At 40.8% G+C, this 17,125-nt stretch overlaps 1 protein-coding gene across 1 annotated transcript; it reads right to left on the reverse strand.

Annotated features, from left to right (window-relative positions):
* Positions 1-3,587: 3,587 nt before the first annotated feature.
* On the reverse strand, positions 3,588-13,459 carry LOC311622648 (uncharacterized protein). The gene is made up of 2 exons (XM_084883891.1): positions 10,711-13,459; positions 3,588-7,719 (listed from the first exon to the last, which is right to left on the reverse strand). Exons 1-2 carry the CDS (start codon positions 13,091-13,093, stop codon positions 5,240-5,242), a joined length of 4,863 nt encoding a protein of 1,620 aa, XP_084740017.1. The 5' UTR covers positions 13,094-13,459; the 3' UTR covers positions 3,588-5,239.
* Positions 13,460-17,125: the final 3,666 nt, after the last annotated feature.

Raw genomic sequence — 17,125 nt, forward strand, 5'->3', positions numbered from 1 at the left:
TGCTAATATATAACTTCTTATATGTTTTTGTGTGTTCAGATAGAATTCTGAACACACAGGGAGGAATATAAAGCTGTTGAGGAATGATGATTAAATAAAATAACATTTAAACTGAAAATGATACATTTAGGAGAACTTTTTTCCAAATAACATTGGAACAGTTTCACAAGTACATGTTTTCATGGTACATATTGTAGAATTACAAATGAGTGTCCACTGCAAAATTGCAACCAGTAATGGTTCTAACGTGTTTAACCCAATACCTTACTAAAGAATCAATCACTTATTTTTTTCCAACATTTAAGCCTGAAAACTGTGAGCTGCTGCAATTTTCAAATTATTGGACAATTATTCCCCAAAGAGGAAGGTATCAAGGTTATACCTTACCAAGCTTCATGATTCCTTTTTTTTTAATAATCACGACACAAATAATTTATATTCTTTTTTATTGTTGTTATGCTTTTATTTTTATTGTGTTGAATTACAAACTTTCTTCTACCTCTTTTTGTTGTAATGTCTTTTTTCCCCCTAGGAAACAACTATTTCCCCCTCAATGTCTACTTTATATTTTCTTGTTAAAGCCTAAGATTTATATGATGGACATTAACATTTTCAATGAAGTGTTCAAAAGATATAGGCTGTGTTTGTGCATGTATTTGTGTGTGCATACATATACACACATATGTAGCATTAGTAATGACTAAAAAGTCTTTTCTAGAGCTTTTAGAAAAAGTGGCTTGGAACAGAAATATTAAAATATATTTCTTTGAAAGAATTTTAAAACTGAAATTAAAAGCACCACCAACTCTCTGATTTAGTCTTTATATTTGTTATGAATTGTAAGCAGGATTAGTTTTAAATATGTAAACCTTTCAAACTTCTGATAATATGAATATAATATAAAAGTTTTAATGAGATATATATAATTCACATTCCATAAAATTTACAGTGTGTAATTCAGTGGCTTTTAGAGAATTCACAGAGCAATGGATTCTTTACCAGAGTCAATTTTATAACATTTTCATTGCCTCAAAAACACCATAAATTTCAGCTATCACTTCCCTATTCCTTCATCCTTCTGTCCCAACCCCTAATCAACTATTAATTTACTTTCTGACTTTCCTATTCTGGACTTTCATATGAATGCAATAAAACAATATTTGGTCCTTTGTGACTGGCTTCTTTCACTTAGCATGTTTTCAAGGTTCATCCAAGTTGTAGCGTGTGTCAGTACTTTGTTCATTTTTGCAGCACAATAGTATATCTTTGTGTAGAAACATCACATTTTTACTATCCATTCCTCTGTTGATGGACATTTGAGTTGTTTCTACTTTTTAAAATATTATACAATTTATTTTTGCACGTGGTTTGTATCACTATGGCTAATGCTGCTGTAAACATTCATATATCAGTGTTTGTGGTGACGCATTTTTTCATTTCTCTAGGAATAGACTTGCTGGGTCATATAACTTATCAATGTTTAATTGAAGATCTGCTAGATTATTTTCCAAAGCAGCGGTACCATTTTACATTCCCACCATCAGTGCACCAACATTCCAATTTTTCCACATCTTCCCAACACTTGTTATTATCTGACATTTTGATTCCAGCCATCCTAGTGGATGTGAAGTTGTATCTCAGGATTTTGATTTTCATTACTCTGATGAGTAATGATGTTAAACATCTTTTCATGTGCTTGTTGGCCATTTGTATATCTTCCTTGGATGAATGTCTATTCAGATCTTCATCCATTTTTAAACCTGGTTATTTGTCTTTTTATAATTGAGTTTTAAGAGTTCTTTACATGTCTAGATACAAGTCCCTTATCAGATTTGTACTACTGTCCCATTTTTCCATTTCTAATATTTGAACTAAATTTCAGCAAAGATTTGTGATATCTTTATCCATTCAGAATTTTTGTAAGTAATTTTCAGAAGTTTGTTAATTATCTTGTCTGGGGTTAAAGCATCTAATCAATGAGGCCTAAGCTCTTGGTATAAAAACCTTAATTTGAACACAAATGGTACTACTAGACTGGGTAATTTTCTCCCAAGCAGCCATCTGTAATGGGCAATATAATGGCCACCCACCCAAAGAGGTCCACAGCCAAATTCTCAAAATTTGTAAATCTGTTATATTTCACAACAAAAGAGACTTCACAAATGCAAATAAGTTGAGGAACTTGTAAAGGGAAAACCATCCTGGATTATCTGGGTGGGACAGAACCTTTCCTGGTTATGGTCAAAGGGAGGTGTGATTACAAAAGAGGAAGGTGTGATTACAAAGAATAGACAAGGAGCTACAAAGCTCTTGGCTTTAAAGAAGAAATAATGGGGTCATGGGTCAAGTAATGTAGGCAGCCCAGAAGCTAGGAAAGACAAAGAAATTGATTATCCTCTAGAGCCATAGGAAAGAAATATATTTCTGCTAACACTTGATTTTAGCCAAGAAAAACCCATATTTGAGATCTGATCTATAGAACTATAAGGTAATACATTTTTATTGTTTAAAGCAACTACATTTGTGGTATTTTTTATAGCAACAGTGGAAACCTAGTACATAATACAAGCATAGATTTTTCATGCATGTAGTAGCTGAGTCAACAAAAATGTATCAGTCTACAAGAATAATATTATCACAGAAAATGCTGAAGAATGTCTGATTCAGTTCTGGTAAACCAGTCTTTCAGAATAAAGGTGTTATATTCCCCGCCCCCACCCCCCCAGAAAACTTTTAAGAGAAGTTGACAAAGATATACGGTTAATGTTAACAGAAAATAATTGGAACCTAACAGACTTTCCCTATTAAATTTCCAGAATTTCTAAATTATTTAGAAATAAAAATTCCTCCACAACATTGCCTATACTTTTCTAAAATTATTTTATTTAGGATTAATACCAGAATACAACTGCTTTAAAATAAATGGTATGCTAAAATGAATATACTATATTTAGTTTAAATAAGGGACTGACAAATATATACAATAAAGCAAATTTGAGTTTTCCAAAGGAAATGAAAAATATATTTTAGGGATGACAGGAAAAGACTGAAGGGATAGTACAAAAAATACAACCATAGGACACTTCTAGTCTCTATGTAGGGCATTCATCTCTGCAATAATAAATGTGACATGTTGAGAATGTACAGGAAGGCTGATTCAATTATGATGAAGATCAATTGTGCTGTCTGACCTAGCCTAGATAGGTCAGTGCTTCCATAAGAACATTGAGTTTATTGGTCCAGAGCAGTGTGGCATTGAAACACATTCAAACTATGCCAAGACCGGTTTGGCTCAATGGATAGAGAGTCGGCTTGGGGACTGAAGGGTCCCAGGTTCGATTCCGGTCAAGGGCATGTACCTTGGTTGCGGGCATATCCCCAGTAGGGGGTGTGCAAGAGGCAGCTGATCGATGATACTGGCATATCCCCAGTAGGGGGTGTGCAAGAGGCAGCTGATCGATGATTCTCTCTCATCGATGTTTCTAACTCTCTATCTCTCTCCCTTCCTCTCTGTAAAAAAATCAATAAAATACATTTTTTTAAAATAGAAAAAGAAAAAGAAACACATTCGAACTATGAACCAAAAGTTACATTTCTACATAGGAGTTCAGTTCATGGAATAGATGAATTTCACTTTCTTAGGAAGACAATGCTACCAGTTAACACCTGCCATTATATATAACACATGGGTTAAAAACTGGGGCATTCAATTCAAGTAGACTTAGAATAGATTTCAGATTTTTTTCTTTTATCATTCAGACTTGTGAGCAAGTTACTTAACTTTTCTTGATGTCAGCTTCTCATATGTAAAAGAGGGGACTATATGCCAACTGCCTTAAGGTTTGGCAGAAGATTCAAAATATAATTTGTGTAAAGCACTCTATACACTACTTTTAATTAAATTAGAATTCAAAATTAAGAACTTACAACAGATCAGTTAGCTCAGACTATATAGTTAAGATCTGTGCATTTCACTTATTATATACTGTTTTAATGAAAAATCTTAAATGTTAAAGTATTAGGATTGGATTTCAGTGGAGATACCACAAAACTAAAATGATGATGGTAGCTTAAATGAGATAGAAGTTCATTAATTACTCAAGTAAAAAACAAAAAAGTTCAGAAGCAGGCAATCCAAGGATGACATGATGGCTCTGTGATCATCAGGGACCCTCATCTCCTTAAAGTTTATTCTATACTGATTGTCTTCATCCATTATTTCCATTCTTAATGTTGCTTTATGGTCCAACATGGATGACTGTGTTCCAACCATGACTTACACTTTCTAAGAAGCAAGGACTAAAAAGGGACAAAAGGAACTCCTTCCCAAATGACTCATCTTCCTTTAAACAGCTTACTTAGAAGTCTTCTACAACATCTGTATATACATCTCATTGACTAAAACCTAGTCAAATACTCCATTGTAGCTGCCATGGAGGTTGGCAAAATGCATTCTTTTGAATAAGCAAACTAACGCCCTATGTGGAATTTGGGATCTGTTAGAGTCTAGACAGTAGAAAAATGAATGGATATTGGTTGGCTAATGTATTTTTTGTCATGGCTACTCAATGTTTCTCAAATGGGAAAAGCCAAATTTGCTGCTTTGCTATTTCATCTCACTGGATAAACACTGTGTAGCTTTCCTTTGAACATCAATGAAAAATAATTAAAATAATGAAATTAAAACTAACAGGTATAGTAATGAAAGGAACCATAATAAATATAACATTTTAAGATGAATACCATCAAAGATAGTACTAGGAGAGAAGAATAAAATGAGCCAAATTCTCATGGTGCCAGTTCTCTTTCCTTCCTTGTTAGGCATACTTCCCTCTGAGTGTTAGTGCATTCCTCTCTTAAATAACCAATAGCTAAAAACTAATAAAAAATGAAAAATCTCAAGAAAACAGTCATATATATATATATATATATATATATATATATATATATATATAATAAACTTTTCACTGCTTTTTCCTAATACATTCTAAAGCTATTCCAGAACAAGGATTCGTACAATTATTAATTCATCAGTCTTTTGAGAGGCAAGTTTTAGGACCACTCATCCATTATAGTAATGAAGAAATGATAAGATACCATTATTTAAAAGAAAGAAATAATGTAAGAAATTTTGCAAGAAAGCTTAGTATAATTTAAAATTTCACAACAGGTGCCAAAAATAAATCATCGCCTTGAATTTACCAATTTGAAGTAGCTGAAATAAGATAAACAATTATGGTCACTGAATACTAAAATTAAAGTCATTCTTGAAGTCACGGTTTTCTTCTACTTCTGTCCCAGGGTAATGGTGCTGGGAATTGGGCACAATAGGCTTCAGAAACTTGAATTCGCTGGTCCCAGAGCCTCCCATCAGACACACCTCATACTGGTAGCTCTGGGACAGGGTCCCAGTACCGCTCACGTCCACCAGGTGGCCAGGAAGGTGGCCCTCAGGCACCGAGCAGCCACCCGCCCAGGCCGCCCTGCTCCGCCTGCACAGCCGCACCGCCACCAACGCCAGCACCGAGAACAGGAACAGCGACGACACCGCCGCCAGCGCCACCACCAGGTACACGGTCAGCGGATCCGCCCGCGCCTGCTCGGCCGCCGCTTCGGGCAGCGGCAGGTAGGGCTGCGAGAAGCCGTCCACCAGCAGCACGTGCAGCGTGACGCTGGCGGACAGCGCGGGCTCGCCATGGTCCCTGACCAGCACCACCAGCCTGTGCCTGGCCGCGTCGCGCTCGCCCAGCGGCCGCGCCGTGCGCACCTCGCCATTGTGCGCCCACACGCCGAACAGCCCGGGCTCCGTGGCCCTGAGCAGCTGGAACGACAGCCAGGCGTTCTGGCCCGAGTCGGCGTCCACCGCCACCACCTTGCTCACCAGGTAGCCCGGCTCGGCCGCCCTGGGCACCAGCTCGGTGCAGGGCGCGGAGCCGTTGTGCGGCGGGTACAGCACGGAGGGCGCGTTGTCGTTGGCGTCCAGCACCTGCACGCGCACCAGCGCCTGGCTGCTCAGCGCAGGCGCCCCGCGGTCCGTGGCGCCCACGCCGAACTCGAACGCCCGCAGCGCCTCGAAGTCCAGCGCCCGCAGCGCGAACAGCTGGCCGGTGTCGGCGTTGATGGCCACCAGCGAGGCCAGGGGCAGGCGCGGGTCCCGGGGCGGCAGCAGCGAGTAGGTGAGCTGGGCGTTGGCGCCCGCGTCCCTGTCTGTGGCGCTGACGCTGCCGATGTGCAGGGCGGGGCTGTTGTTCTCGCGGAGGAACAGGCTGTAGGAGGGCTGGGTGAAGGTGGGGGCGTTGTCGTTGACGTCGGAGACCAGCAGGGTGATGTTGTGCTGGGTTTTCAGCCTGGGGGTGCCCATGTCGGTGACGGTGATGGTGATGTTGTACTCGGCCTGCTTCTCTCTGTCCAGCGGTCCCTCTGTTACCAAGGTGTAAAAGTTTTCCGAGGAAGATTTTAGGAGAAAGGGTAGATTGTCCTGAAGGGAGCAACTTACTTTCCCGTTTTCTTCCGAATCAAGATCAGAAACACTGAAAAGGGCAACCACCGTCTCAGGCGAATTCTCAGGGATCTGCCTGGTAAGTGCGGACATGGTGACTTCTGGGGCGTTGTCGTTCACATCCTGGACTTGAGTCAGAACGGTGCATTTTCCAGACAAGCTTCCGGCATCTTTAGCCTCAATAATGACCTCATAGGACTGAACTGCTTCGAAATCAAGTTGCCTTTTCAGTCGAATATCTCCCGTCAGGGGATTGAGCTCAAAGGTTTCCCTAATCTCTTCTGGAGCTTGGCAGAGTGAATAGGAAATCTCTCCATTGACTCCTATGTCTACATCCGTAGCAGAGACCTTGACAATCAGGAAACCTATGGGGCTGTCCTCGGGGATCTGTACTCTATAGAAAGGCTGCTCAAATTCAGGGGTGTTATCATTGATGTCCACGACTTCAATGTAGACCTGCGCGGTGCCAGACCGCGGCGGAGAGCCACCATCCAGCGCTGTGAGGGTTAACCTGAGCTCAGGCTCCTCCTCTCGATCCAAAGCTCTGTCCAGCACCAGCTCGGGATATTTCCTTCCATCACTTAGTTCTCGGGTGAGGACCCGGAAATGGGAGTTGGGATTGATTACATAGTTCTCAATGTTATTTCGGCCTACATCTTCATCCTGAGCGTTCTTCAGAGGAAACGCAGTTCCAGGAGCACTGCTCTCTGATATTTTAAGGACCATATCTCTTTCCACAAACACAGGAGCGTGGTCATTCGTGTCTATCACTTGCAGCTCAGCTTGAAAAAACTCTAAGGGATTCGCTAGCAACACCTGGAAACGCAGCACACAGGGCTCTGTGTGACCGCACAGCTCCTCGCGGTCCAGTTTCTCATTTACCAACAAATCCCCGGTGGCCTGATCCAGCTGCAGATGCAGTTTGTTCCCTTTGGAGATGACCCGAGCCCCCCGCCGAGAGAGTTCCCTCTGCCCCAGACCCAGGTCCTTTGCTAAATTGGTTACAAAAGAGCCCCCCTCAGTCTCCTCCACTACAGAATAGCGCCTGGGTTCCGTGCCCGCCTGCGATAAGCCCAAGAAGAGAAAAATGAAAAGGACTTGCCTTTGTCTGCCAATGAGCTTCCTGCCGGCCTGCATTGTTCTTGCTTGGTACCGGCTCTGGCGAGGCTGGCTCCGCGGAGCTGTGAAGAACTCAGTATCTGAGGCTGGATACTGAGATACTGTACAGGACGCCTCGGAAACAGTCTAGTGAGCCGTCCTTTTTAGAGGACCCAGTCCTTCTTCTGCGGCGCCCTGGCTTCCCGGTGAGCTTCCAGGCTCTGATGGTGAAGTTTTGTCCGTTAATGAAGCTGCAGCTGCAGTTCCGGTTTGTACCTTCTTATCCTGCAGCGCCACCACGCGTCCTCATAGGATATTACATTTTCTGGGATTAGAATGGATGCACTACAGTATTTCTAACTCTTGCCTGTATTGTACAAGTTACAACACTAACTCTACTATAGCTGGAACTTACGGTGCAGACAATAGTCTGAGGACCATATAAGGGTAATGACATCAGTAGAGACTTTTTACCTTTAATAATGTTGAGTTTGGAGCAAAAAAGAAAATTGTTTTATATCAGTCTGGCTGAGAAGACAGAATATATGCAGGAAAATTCTTTAAATATATAATTGGGGTAACATAGGAAACTTTCAGAATATTCTTTTTTTCCAGGGACTATGGGACTATGAATCTTGGACAAATTATTTAATTTCTACCTTAGTTTTCTCATCTGTAGGTGGAAATTATAATATAATGTTACCTATTATTTAGGGTTGCTGTGAGTTCTCCCCACACAGATGAGAAAACGAGGTAGAGACAAAACCTCACACACACACACACACACACACACACACACACACACAAACCAGGCATGTAATTTGATGCCACCAGGTAGCTGAGCTTACATGAGTCCATTGCCATGACTAGAAAAACACCCCATATTCAAGTGGCAGAAGAATGCTTGAGCAAAATGAGCTCAGATAGAAGTTATTATGTTAAATGATGATACAATGAAAGGCTGCAGAGTTTGTCTAATAGCGATATGATCTGTGAGAGCAGCAGTGATTCTGTATTCAGAAAAAAATGTCCTATTTTTGTAAACTCCACTTTTCTTCTTACAGTCCCAATTTTTTTTTTAAAAAAATAACCTTTATTTTGAAAAACTTCAAAACCATAGGAAGGAGAATAATATGAGGGACCTCCACATACTCATAATTAGCTTCAACAATTACAAATATTTTGTCATAATTATTTATTTCCCTAACATTCTCACATCCCAAACTACATTCTCACCCACAAATACTTCATCATATACAACTATAATGCTATATCCTGCCTAAGAAATTAGGTTAATATTATTTAATATGCATCTATATTCACATTTTCGACAATTCATACACAGTTCCTTGAATCAAATGCCAAACAACATTCACCACACATTACATTTATTTCATTGTTGAAAATTCCCTCCTCCCCTTTTCCATATCATTGATTTGTTAGAAGAAAAAAACTGGATAATTTCATCTTGACACTATGAAAACAATTTAGAATTTGAATGCTGTGAACGTTTTTTGTCCTAAGACTATATTCCATTAGTAATATATAGTAAGAGTACTATTTTAAGAGTTAGTGGCACTAATTTATAACATATTCAGAAGAAAACCATGCAAAAATTATCTGGACATAGTTCAAGAAAGAGCAATTACAGATTATTATAACAAAGGTACTCCTTAACTCCCCAGCATCTCTAAATAATTTAATTGTAATTTGTTTCTTTTTATTATTACATATTTAAAATGAATCTTTTTCATATACTTTCCGAATTCAGCACTGTAAGCCTCTCTAACAAAATCCTCTCTAATAAAAGAGAAACATGCAAAATGACCGTACCTTCGCCAAACCCACAAACCAGGCCCACCAGCAAATCAGGGTGAGTATGCAAATTAACCCAACCAAGATGGCGGTTAATTTGCATATCCAGGCCAGAGCCAAGACTGAAGGCAGCATAGAAAGAAGCCAAGGGCTGCAGAAGGGAGTGGAGCTACTGAGAAGCAAGCAAGCCGGGGGCAGAGGAGGAAGGGAAGCAGACAGGGCAGTGGAGATTGCAGCAGGAAGCCCTATTGCAAAAATCTTTCTGCAAGAGGCCTCTAGTATATTGAATAAGAAGCTTAAAAAATAAACTTTCAAATTAAAGGACAAAAATGTGTTTTAAAAGGTAGGTAAAGGCCACCGTATAAATATTAATTATACGGAGAAAATTAATAAACTATTGAAGAAATCAAAATTATGTAATATTTCCACTCAGAGTCATTAATCTGCGAAATGAAGATCATATATTGGGATAACAAGAAAAAAAGCAAAAAGTGATTTTTCCATTTTTTTTACTTAAGATTTGGTTAGATCAATGCTTTAATAATAATAATTAAATAATTTGGTAAAGCTGGATTATTAGTTTGTAAGAAAATAAAACCACAAGCCAATATATGTACTATTAATTCTAATTATAGAAAAGTCTGAACAGGAATACGAGTAAGAAAGTATTCCTTCTCCTTAATTATGGAGAAACTTGCAATGTGATAACTAATGCCAGAAAAGAGTATAGCATCATAGCAAGGTCCAAGTGGCAGAAAGACTTAGGAAAGATACTCAATTCTGCCATTTATTAATTGGTGATTTTACTGAATTCATTGAATTTCTAAGAGTATCTACTTGCCCATTTCAAAAATACCTCTCCTCATAAGTTTACTTCTAAGATTAAAAGTGTTTTATGTATACTAAGTACTTTCTTTAAAACTTCAAAAGTACAATCTGTGCTTCTAAAACTTAAGGCAAGTATATATCTACAGCTCTGAAATCAACTCAGAAAATAAAAAAGCAATAAAGTTTGAAGACAGTGAAATTAATTTACAGCATCCCAAACAACATTTATCATTACTTAATAGACTACACACAATGCATAACTGGTAGAGATCAAATAGACACATCAATTCCATGCTTTGTGGGGGTTCTTGGGGCTAACGTTGGATCCTTTTCTGTGTAACGAGACTTATTCTGTGGTTTTAAAAATGCTTAAAATAATGTGAAAGCCCTCTTCCAAAGGTTCCTACATTTCTTAGGAACGTATTCACAGACTCAACACTCCCATTCATTCTCCATTCTTTATCAGAAACCCAAATCATTTCGAAAGGCAGGATATTCTTCCACATCCCTCCCTGTGCCCTGGGACTGCAGATTGGAAATAATGGGCTTCAGGAACTTAAACTCGCTAGAGGTCCCTGAGCCTCCCCTCAGACACACCTCATACTGGTAGCTCTGGGACAGGGTCCCAGTACCGCTCACGTCCACCAGGTGGCCAGCAAGGTGGCCCTCAGGCACCGAGCAGCCACCCGCCCAGGCCGCCCTGCTCCGCCTGCACAGCCGCACCGCCACCAACGCCAGCACCGAGAACAGGAACAGCGACGACACCGCCGCCAGCGCCACCACCAGGTACACGGTCAGCGGATCCGCCCGCGCCTGCTCGGCCGCCGCTTCGGGCAGCGGCAGGTAGGGCTGCGAGAAGCCGTCCACCAGCAGCACGTGCAGCGTGACGCTGGCGGACAGCGCGGGCTCGCCATGGTCCCTGACCAGCACCACCAGGCTGTGCCTGGCCGCGTCGCGCTCGCCCAGCGGCCGCGCCGTGCGCACCTCGCCATTGTGCGCCCACACGCCGAACAGCCCGGGCTCCGTGGCCCTGAGCAGCTGGAACGACAGCCAGGCGTTCTGGCCTGAGTCGGCGTCCACCGCCACCACCTTGCTCACCAGGTAGCCCGGCTCGGCCGCCCTGGGCACCAGCTCGGTGCAGGGCGCGGAGCCGTTGTGCGGCGGGTACAGCACGGAGGGCGCGTTGTCGTTGGCGTCCAGCACCTGCACGCGCACCAGCGCCTGGCTGCTCAGCGCGGGCGCCCCGCGGTCCGTGGCGCCCACGCCGAACTCGAACGCCCGCAGCGCCTCGAAGTCCAGCGCCCGCAGCGCGAACAGCTGGCCGGTGTCGGCGTTGATGGCCACCAGCGAGGCCAGGGGCAGGCGCGGGTCCTGGGGCGGCAGCAGCGAGTAGGTGAGCTGGGCGTTGGCGCCCGCGTCCCTGTCTGTGGCGCTGACGCTGCCGAAGTGCAGGGCGGGGCTGTTGTTCTCGCGGAGGGACAGGCTGTAGGAGGGCTGGGTGAAGGTGGGGGCGTTGTCGTTGACGTCGGACACCAGCAGGGTGATGTTGTGCTGGGTTTTCAGCCTGGGGGTCCCCATGTCGGTGACGGTGATGGTGATGTTGTATTCGGCTTGAGTCTCTCTGTCCAGCGGTCTCTCAGTTACCAAGGTGTAGAAATTTTCTACTGATGGCTTCAGGACAAAGGGCAAATCATCTTGGATGGAGCACACCATCTTTGCATTGTTACCTGAATCTTTGTCTCTAATCCTAAAAACAGCCACAATAGTCTCGGCTGAGTTTTCTGCAACTGAGCTTGTAAGTGATGACATGAGTAGTTCCGGGGGGTTATCATTGACATCGGTTACGTGGACCACCACGGTACATTTCCCAGAAAGCCCTCCACCATCCGTGGCCTGGATAGTTAGTGTGTAGGTTTGCATTTCCTCATAGTTTAATTCGGCTTTCAGATGAATATTGCCAGATGTTGAATTGATTTGAAACGTTTTGAGAATTCTTTCAGTGGCATAAAAAAATGCATAGACTATTTCCCCATTACTTCCGGCGTCTAAATCTCTAGCTAATACGGAGACAATCAGGGAGCCAACAGGGCTGTTCTCTGGCACCTGCACCTTGTAGAGCGACTGTACAAACTCAGGGACGTTGTCATTTATGTCCACAACCTGGATGCGCACGAGGGCGGTCCCGGATCTGGGCGGAGAGCCGCCATCCCAGGCGGTGAGGGTTAAACGGAGCTCAGGCACCTCCTCTCGATCTAGCACTCGGTCCAGTACTAGTTCCGGATAGATAGTCCCCTCCTCATTATCATGCACATTGACATGGAAATAGGCATTGGCGCTGATGGTGTAGTTTCTCAAGTTGTTGGTTCCAACATCTGAATCCTGCGCCCTTTCTAGGAGAAATGCCGCCCCTGGAGTGGTGAGCTCTGATATTTTCAAAGGAATCTCTCTACCTAGAAACACTGGAGAGTGGTCGTTGATGTCTCTGACCCAAAGCTCAGCACGGAAAATCTGCAAAGGCTTTTCCAGTAACAGCTGGAAAGGAAGCGCGCAGGGCTCCGTGGAGCCGCACAGTTCCTCTCGGTCTAATTTTTCATTTAGAAGTAAATCACCAGTAAGCGGATTGAGCAGTAAAAATTGCATATTCTGATCTGAAACGATCCTAGATCCCCGAGCTGAAAGTTCCCCCACCCCCAGCCCCAGGTCGTTTGCTAGGTTGGCCAGAAAGGTGCCTCTCTCGGTTTCCTCCGCCACAAAATACCTGAGCTGCTCAGCACCAGCCCAAGACACTCCCAGAAACACACAAAGAAGTAGGACTTGCCTTTTCTGCACCGCACACTCCAGTCTGGCCGCCATTCTTCTTTTAATCAGTCTTTCAGAGCCTCTGTCCCTCAGCCCCGCGCAGCTCACAGAACTGGCAGCAACGGAATCCTTAGAAATGAGCTTCTCAAAGCAATGCTTGTGGGGAAGGATCCCTACTTCCCCCAACTCCTGTTACCACGGTGTCCTTTCCTCCACCTCTCTGGCTGGCCAGGTTTTCTATTAACAGTGGAATCTGCAATATCCTGATTGCGAGTATTTTCCCCTCTGTCTCTCTTTAGCCTGCAGCGCCACCTTGCGTTTTGTGGACGTTATTCCCGTTTTCAAGAATAGAACAAAAAGATGGCGGATTAAAAGACCAGCAGGAGTATGTTCCCAAGGGTTTTTGCTGTTTCGTTCCATCTTTTTCCTCAAACGGTCACGGTAATGCTAGTAAGTGCTAAATCGTCCTCCCCTCTTATCTGAATTCATAGGAAAAAAAATAAATAAATGTTGTTTTCCTTAATTGGGGGGCATGAAATTAAACTTTGAATTCTCATCAGGAGATCTTTAAAACAAACAAACAAACAAACAAAAAAACCCTTCTCCTGCTTTTAAAACTGATAGTAAAGATTATATATAAAAATGAAGAATTCATAAAAAAATAATATTTGTTAACTGCTTAATGGTGATGCTGTTCATGCTGCAGAGTAATAGGCCTTTTTTTCCAGTTTTGTTTGTTTTGTTTTAGTGTGTGTGTGTGTGTGTGTGTGTGTGTGAATTCAATAATCCTTTTTGGTTTCAAGGTCTTCACTCTTTTACCCAGGATATTTTCTGGAACACATTCTGTACCCCAACATTCACCCTTCATCCACTGTAATAATATAATTTAAATTATTGTTCACATATAATTTCAATAGCCAGCATCTCCAATGGTATGCAATGAATACTCTTCAAGTTAACAATAGCAAGTAGTTCATTCTTACTTTTGTGAAAGCGCTCCTATGATTTCAACTTTAGCTATGACGGTTGATCTCACCCTGGGGTAAATGCTTCTTTTTCTATCAAGAAAATTTACTTCTTTTTCTTTACGCTTTCATATTTTAAAGTAATTTTTGACATGTGTTAAAATTGTACCTTTATTCTTTAGCTTTTTAATTCTCAAGTTCTTGATATAAAGACAGTTATCCATGATGTATTATTGCTTTAGTGCAAAGATGAATTTGATGTGTCAACAATGTTTCAGGATTTTTCTGGCCCATGTTGTTCTGTGTACGCATGAGTGTGTGTTTAACATCTGTGGTTTTGGTGTTAAAATATCCAGCCTCATAGAATGGGTATGGAAGATTTCCCTCCATTTTTTTTGCAACATTAGTTTTTATATTCATACCATCTGTTTCTACATGCTTAATTACAACTTGCCCTTAACTGGTCTGGGTTTGGTGGGTTCACTCACAGTAAATCTGACTCTTCCATTTTTCTTTGGTTATTACTCTATACATGCTTTGTTTTCTTTGAAAGTAATTTGTATCTTATTTTAAAAACCATTCATTTATAAACCACTTAAATTTATTATGCCTTCATTTTACCTTTAGATATATCCCTATTCTTATTAGTAATATTTAGTATTTTATCTCCCTTTTATTCATAGGGAGAGTTGCAAGGTATCTATTTTACGTATCTTTTAAAACTCACTTCTTCAAAATACTACATAATCTTGGTTCAAAAATCTAATAGTACTAAGAGGCTTGTATTAAAATACAATAGTTTTCTACCCCTTTCCTCGTCACTTTCCTAGTTCTGTTTCTAATAGGCAGCCAGTTTTAACTCTCTTAGTTATTTCTTGTCCTACTAATCTGTATTTTGCTATATTTTGATAAATTCATTTTAAACTATCAGTTGACTCTATTATGTTGGGTTCTGTCTTAGTTTCATTCAAGAAACTTTAATGTCTTCTTTCACTCTCGATATCATAAGAGCATTGCTGTGTCTTAATTATATTTTTTTCTCACTTTTTTCTTGAGGTTATAAATTGCTTTGCTTTTTCATTTACTTGGCTTTCTTTATATATATAATGCATTCTTCCCACACTTCTAACTGCTTCTCAGTACAATTTTGCACATGGTCATTCCAATATCTCCCAATATATATTGACTTTTCCTTAAATTGGGTGGGTGGTATCTACATCTGCTGCACAACTATCACTCTGGGATTTCCCTTTGTTATCATTCTTGGAATTATTTTTTGCCTTTTATTCTGGTTGGATCGCCTTTTTCTAGGATTTTATTTCTTCTTTTTTTGTTTGTTTGTTTATTTGGTAGCTTTAAGAGATCACATCATCCAATAGTTTCATCCAATTACTATGTGCCAGGGGACTTGATGATGATATCCTTCAAAATGCCTGTTTCATACAGCTCCAACCTGGACTAGTCTATATTTGATACACAACTGTCATCTTGGGATCATCCTTCAGCATCACCTAGAGATTCATTTCCCCTCTATTCTGTTTTTGATCTTCTTCTGTTTCTTCAGACTTCCTCTCTTAGATTACCCTTTCATTTTAATATCTTCCAGTAGTTTCCAGGGAATGGTAGATGAGACTTAAATTATTTTGTGACCTTAAGTGTATTAAATTATTTTAACTTTACCCTCAAACTTGATTGGAAGTTTGACTGATTATAGAGTTTTAGGTTAGAAATAATTTTCATAATTTAAAAATATTTTGTCAATGAGCCCTTTAAATCAATGTGTTTATTATGAAGTCAAAAGTGAATGGTATTTTATATCTTCTATATGTGTCCTGTATTTTTATTTCTTGTAGTATGTTGTCATTGTCCAAAACATTTTAAATTTAACACTGAAGTGTCTTGATTTGAGCTCATTTTCATCTATTGTATTGGAAAATTGGTAAACTCTTTCAGCTAGGAAACTAATTTCCTTCAGCCTTAGACATTTTCTTGAATTACTTCATTGGAATTCTTCTGCTCTTTCTTTTTTTAATTACTACAATTCAGATGTTGGACCTCTGCTATGGTCTCTAATTTCTTTTTCTCTCTCTCCTGTTTGATATTTTTAAAAACTTTTGCAATATTACCTGGGATATTTTCTTAATTCTGTCTCCAAGCCCTTCTATTAAAACTTCCATTTATTACATTCATACTTTCCAAGGGCCCTCTTTCTGTACTTATTTCTTAGATGCAATAACTTCTCTTCTCACCTGTTATAATAGCAGGTAGTTTATTCTTAAATCTTTAGTTGTTTGCTTTGCCTGTTTTCAATAAACCTTGATTTCTAAAATATGCATGTAAGTCTCACAATTTTTCTATTCATTCTTTAGTTATTTGCTTAATATTAAAAGTTTACTGTATCAGCTAGAATTACATTCCATATAATTTCTTTTTTTATATATTTTATTGATTTTTTACAGAGAGGAAGAGAGAGGGATAGAGAGTTAGAAACATCGATGAGAGAGAATCATCGATCAGCTGCCTCTTGCACACCCCCTACTGGGGATGTGCCCGCAACCAAGGTACATGCCCTTGACCGAAATCGAACCCGGGACCTTTTAATCCGCAGGCTGACGCTCTATCCACTGAGCCAAACCAGTTTCGGCGACATTCTATATAATTTCTATATATAAATATGTTCTATATAATTTCAGCCTGAAGTTATAGACAAGCCCATAACAACAATAGCTTACACAAAATAGAATTTTATCTTTCTCTCATAAAAGAAAACTGGTGGCTGGATTGCGCTCCATGATATCTGGGACCCAGTCTTGATTCATCTTGTTGCTTTACCATCTTTGGGACATGGCCTTCACCTCATATTTCAAGATAGCTGTCTAATACCCAGCAATTACATTTCTATTCAGACTAACAAATAGGAGAAAGAAAAGACTGCACCTGCCTTTTTAAAGACTACTTTCATGAAGTATTCCATGGCACTAGGGCTTAGTACCTCTCTCTGGCTGTAACTTAGCTACAAGACCACTCCCAGTCACAGCAGTGGTTGGGAAATATAATTTATAACACGCATAACCACATAGGCAGCTAAAACATCGGAGGTATATTAGTAATGAATAAGAGG

Source organism: Pipistrellus hanaki (assembly GCF_964339955.1).
Source record: "Pipistrellus hanaki genome assembly, chromosome: 5".
NCBI lineage: Eukaryota > Metazoa > Chordata > Mammalia > Chiroptera > Vespertilionidae > Pipistrellus > Pipistrellus hanaki.